Source organism: Acanthisitta chloris, unplaced genomic scaffold (genome assembly GCF_000695815.1).
Source record: "Acanthisitta chloris isolate BGI_N310 unplaced genomic scaffold, ASM69581v1 scaffold43917, whole genome shotgun sequence".
NCBI classification, from domain to species: domain Eukaryota; kingdom Metazoa; phylum Chordata; class Aves; order Passeriformes; family Acanthisittidae; genus Acanthisitta; species Acanthisitta chloris.
This window is the reverse complement of record NW_008685089.1, coordinates 5066-10790: the sequence shown is the minus strand read 5'-3', so window position 1 is coordinate 10790 and position 5725 is coordinate 5066. Positions and strand designations below refer to the sequence as shown.

Sequence of the window (5725 nt, the reverse complement as noted above, 5' to 3'; positions counted from 1 at the left end):
CAGATGGAGGGAGGTGAGAGAAGCTGAAAACAAAGTACAAGGAAGTATCTTAATTATTTAACATAGGTGAGGACTAAACACACGTTTTTCCTGTGTATACACCATGGAAAGATGTGGTACCTGGGAACCAAGTTGTATGGGCACCGATTGATTCTGCCAGATGCCAAGGTTCTGAGGGATACCGGCTGGCCAACGTAGATATGGATGGTACCAAAATTGTCACTGAGGATTCTTCTGGCTTTTAACAACCCCTACGGAAATGGGAAGAGCAAAACTCAAATTTTGGTGCTGCAGGGTGTGTATACATCCACTTATGTTCTCTTCTTAAGGGATTTACATACAGATGTAGATTCTTTGGGCTTTGGGACTCCTAGGAGTTCATATGCATAGAGAGATTCTTCTAATATCCTCTCATAGCTGATGCTGATGGGAACAAGGTATGTATCAAAGACTTCACGTTTAAAAAAGGGTTCCATCACAATGCTGAGAAGACCTGAAAATTGAGGGGGAAAGGTGAATCACTTGTCTTTTTCAGAGGGAAAAGCAACGGCAATTTAACTTTGAAAAAGATATCTCTGCATTTTAGAAACTGCTAATAGGTGTGTACTGTGCCCGTTCTCTCCACGCAAGCAGGAGCACATGACATTGCCCAAGCTTTAAAACAGAAGGTAAATGTAAGCAGTGCTTTTGGACAGCTTATTTGTGCTCTGTCCAACAGCACTGCTCTGTGCTCACACAGCATCTTCCCTCTAAAGATTCCCCAGTACTTTTACAGTTAGATTACAATATTTCTCAGCTGATCAGGAGAAGAAAAAGGTGAAGAGTTATTGAATTAAGTACATCACGGGGCAAAGAGACCAAAAGCAGTAGAGTTCAAGTGACGTGTATTGCTATTCTTTGAATATGGCCTTGGAACTCCAACTATCATGTTTTCCATACCCTGACAGACTTCACCAATTTCCCACTACTTTAACATCCCTTTCTAGCTAAAGAACTTACAAAGCAGATAGCCACTAATGAAAACACTCGTAATCATAAAAAGTTCCACGTTTTCAACAAACCTACCAAACTTTGGAGTCAGAGTCTTGGCAGTGCGGCTTCTAGTCCCTTCAAGAAAAAATTCAATTGGGGCATAGCCACTCTTCAAAAGTAAAACAAAGGGGAAAAAAAGGTTGGTCAGAAGAATACTTCTTCGTTACTGCCCACAAAGTTTTAAGTATTTCAAATATAAATAAGCTTGTTTTTTTTAACGGAAGACATGCGTGACTAACTCCAGTTATCTCTAAGCCTATATTCACCCATGTATTTGCCACACCATATAGCTCCATTAAGGAAAATATCGTGCCTGTCACGAGACGTGGGCACACAACCGGAAGCAACTGCTAAGCAGTAATTTGCTTATCTCTTACTGCTGAACTGTAATAATAGACTGCACACAAGTCTTTCATCTACAGCAATTCTGAGGTAAAAAGCATATTTAGTAAAATTAAATAAGACTTTCAATCACATAGCCATAACATCCTGCATATTTCATGTGAATTGTTCCAACAGAGTATTTCTTAAGCATACATTTTGGGAGCTCAGTAATTGATTTACCCTTAGCATCGTTTTTACATATTCAGCAAACACTGCCCAGTAGAGTCTGTTCCCACCGAAGGAACGCCGCATGAAAAAGGCACCTGCCCTCCGTAGCAGCTCACCAACTATTTTCATTCCTAGGAAATCTGAAAAACAATCAAGCAAAACACAAAACCACACACACACAATGTATTGATTAATATCAGCCAGCAGAATCAACCATGTTCTCTAATACACTGATTCAATTAGCAGAACACAGATCTCTTTCAAGGATGCTTTTGTTGCCAAAATTTGCTTTCAGATTTCCTAGCAAGACTTATGTAGACATGAATGGCATATTATAATTTGCTTTCAATTTTTGTTTTGCTAAGCTGCATTCACTTAGAGCAATTTATTTTCATAATTAAGATGGCCAGAGTTCAACCATAATAAAAACTAAGCTTTGAAGTACATACATTGTCTCACTCATCTTTAGGGTACTACTGAATGTACCCGAGAAGACACAGAAATTAACTGGACAATTAAACTATAATAGAATATTTATGATCCCAACTCATCACTTTGGGGGATGTACACCAAATCAGCTAAAATTTGTTATAGTTTTTTAAACAATAACAGTCAATGCTTAACTTGTCAAAGCCAGGGAACACTTAACGTTAACAAAAGTCTTAAGGAAGCATTTAAAATGAGTCTACACAACAGCTGACCATGTGCTGCTTCAGCCTCCTTGCCACCTCAATCCATGCAAGACTTAAGAACAAATAATCACTCAGTACAACAAATTCACATTTCTAGCTGCAACACTGACAATGACTGTCTTGGAAATGTCATGGGTGTCAGAAACATGATCCCAGCACCAGCTACCTTCCTGCTAGGATGTACTCCAGTGTTACTGGCAACTGTTTACCATCCCTGAGCTAATCCCCACAGATCTATCTGTTTGCTACTTGAAGCCAAGCAGTAAGTAACAAAGCAAAGGCACTTGCCACCTCTATCAAGAGAGTGTCTCTCCACTCAGCACAAGTACCACTTTTAGAGTGAGTTTGCAAACCACATCTTGTGAACCACTAACACAATATGCAGTAAATACAACTGAAACCATAGAGAACTGTATTTAAAGTAATACACACATAGAGCATCAAGCTGCAAGCCCCTAATTCTTTAGAACTTTGACCCTGAAGCACCCAAAACACTTAGAAAAATGTTAATCACTAACAAAAAACCCTCTAAGCTAAACTAATAGTATCTTAAGATACCATTTTAAAGTCCAAAACTCAAAAAGACTCTAATCCCAGTCAGCAAAGGATTACACCAATACCTGTGGCAGCATGTGAGCAGGTTCTGAACAATACACAACAGGCAAGCACCTGCAACACCTTGATCAAAGCAGCTATGAGACATCAACTTCTGAATTCACCAAAATCTAATCTGCAACGTCCAGGGGCAAACTCAAAGACCAGGAGAATCTAATTTCTTCTAGCAAGCACATTCTCCCAGCTTCTGCTGATTTCCTAACCTCTTGACTGAAAAAGCAGACTACAGTAGAGCAGTACGTTCCCAGATCTTTGCTAGTTTACCTGTGCATACTACAGCACTGCACCAGACATGAAGTGGTTTGCTTCCTGCTTAGAAGACCTGGTTGATACCTGAGACTTCCAAGATCAGGTTTCCAGAGTCTGGATTTTCAAAATGCACATTAACTCAGAAGACATTGACTGTTCTAAGTCTTCAAGAATTGTCTCCCACAAATATACTGGCTTCATCTGCTTTAGAACCAAGTATGGACAAAATCCTGATGTCTGATGTGAAATTTTGCTTCCCAGCTAGCTCTGCTCTCAGCATTTCACATAACAGTGCTTCAAGGGAATCACTGACATCAGTGCCAAGCACAAGGTGGCTGGCACTTCATATCTGGCTACTATGACTGCACTTAAAAGTGTACATAGTATCAGAAAAACTTCTGCATCCACAGTAGCTCTTGGGCAAATTTTTGCCTGTTCCCAGGCCATAAAAGCAATATAGAAGTTGTCTGCACAACACTTATCTTTGCTCAGGCCTTGGGTCTACAGATGGGCTATTTTTGGGTGAACTTGCTATGAAGAAAATTGACCTTTGACTGGACTCAACACCAATGAGAAGCTTCCACATGCTATAAGCACTTCACCAAGGAAGCTTTAACAAGATGTATTTGGAACAGAAGGCAAACACAACTACTTAGAGTAGCAGCTATCAGACCCATTGCTACCGATTCTCTGAATCCTGAAAACGATGTTAAAAGAACATACTTGCCTATTCCTGCAGCAATGACAGGCAAAGCCAAGTCATACGTGTATAGCAAATAAGACAGCATCAAAAAGTCTACATAGCTCCGGTGACTGGGCAGCAGCACAACTGGATGCTCCTGAATGGCATGTTGCAACTACAAAAGAACAGTGCAAACAATATTGCTCCAATATTTACCGACTGTTGAAATTTGCAAATACAGACTTTTGCAGGACTTCAGGCAAACAAAAGCTGGTTTGTTTCAGGGCGGTTTCTCTGTCCACATACTCTAGACTTTTTTCAGCATGGAACCCTTAGGAAATTTGGAGCAGTTATTTCCAGACTAGTAACCTGTGGTTCACAAGCATTACAGGACTCAAAACCCAGACCCACCCCATTACGTGAAGTTCTAATTCAAATCCCTTTTGATGGGGATGACAAACCAAATAGGGGCTGTCAGGACTGACATTATTGACTTCCAGGGAATGCACTGTACCCTCCAGAAGAGCAGCATCCTGAAACAAAATGGAGACAAGAGCTCCCAGGAGACTAAGATACACCTAAAGCATCTCCTGCCTCACAGGTACACAGTGTTTCACTACCCTTAGTTCTCTGAAAGTTTTGCAGAACAGCCAGGCTACTCAGCCACATAACATTAGGTTTTCACCCTCAATTGAGCTAAATGCATTATTAATTTTATAATATCAGATAGAAAGACTATCTCAGTGGCTGATCTACCAGAATCACTGGCTCATAGTACTCTTTACCATAGGAAGCATTTGGAAAATGTACAAGAAGTCCTGATGGCTGTTTGACTCTAAAATGCTTATATATCATCTTTCCTCCCATATTTATTAAGAAATGCAGTAAAAAGCCACAAGTGCATTCATTTTTTTTTCAAGTGGTGTTTTTCATATTTACTTGAAGATTGGAGTTCTTGTCCAAGTGACATTAGAACATTTTTTTTTCCCCACCAGTACTCACTCTCTGCATTCCTTCTTCATTCACACAAACTCTCTGGAAAAGCTGTTTAAATATTTTGCTCAGAGTAAAGGCAAAAAATCTGACAGCTCCTAATTGCATACTGTGGCCCATCTCATCCAAGATTTCCATGGCTTCTTCTTGAATAATATCAGGTGATTCTCCCAACTCTTTTGCCAACTAAAGAGAAACAAAACAAACAAAAAAAGAAGCCAGTGAGAAGTTGTTCCCTTCTTGCCCATGCACACCATTCCAGTGTGCCACAACTATGGCAGAACTACTGCAATAGTGCACAAGGTTTTATTTTATGTGATAGGCATCCATCTAATCATACAGAACCTGTTCAGTGCCAGCCAATACAAGAAAACCAAGTTGAAGCTCTTCAAAAATCAAGAATGAGCTTGGATGCCAATGGCAGGGGGAGGGTTTGTAATGATTTCTGCCCCCCAAAACACACATCTGAACATTTTAACTTGCAGTATATTCAGAGGAGATTAAAGTTAAAAGAATATTTCCTATATTATTGGTCTGAAGAAGGCTGTGTGCATTTTTCTTTGACTAGTAAAATGAAACCTATGTTTGTAGAGGCATTCACAATGTTCAGCCTTTGAAGTGCATTTGGGTTAGAGTTTAGGACTGGCTGAAGAACCTCAGCCCTATCACACTTCAGTTTCCTTGTAATGCATTACTTTGGCAGTGAGAAGCTGAACTGCTTACAAAGCACTGTCTCTACCAGCTGTGCATATCAATGATCTTTTTTCTGTTGCTATGCACATTCCCTTTTGAAGTTTCTTAAAACAGACTAAAGTAATGGTCATCCCTCCTATTTGATACTTTCAATCAGAAATATTTGATTGAAAAGTTAAACCTTTTAGTGTTGTGGAATAATGAACATGACTTTTAC

General features: G+C 39.7%; 1 protein-coding gene across 1 annotated transcript in view; it reads right to left on the bottom strand.

Moving 5' to 3' along the window:
- The window catches only part of GNPAT (glyceronephosphate O-acyltransferase), a gene marked incomplete at its 5' end in the record, with an annotated part of 18282 nt that overhangs the window by 10587 nt on the left and 1970 nt on the right, over window positions 1–5725 (bottom strand). Inside the window, 6 exon segments of the mRNA XM_009079567.1 lie at window positions 121–251; window positions 342–493; window positions 1066–1141; window positions 1597–1724; window positions 3868–3997; window positions 4825–5001. Of these exon segments, the coding sequence (XP_009077815.1) occupies window positions 121–251; window positions 342–493; window positions 1066–1141; window positions 1597–1724; window positions 3868–3997; window positions 4825–5001 (794 nt within the window).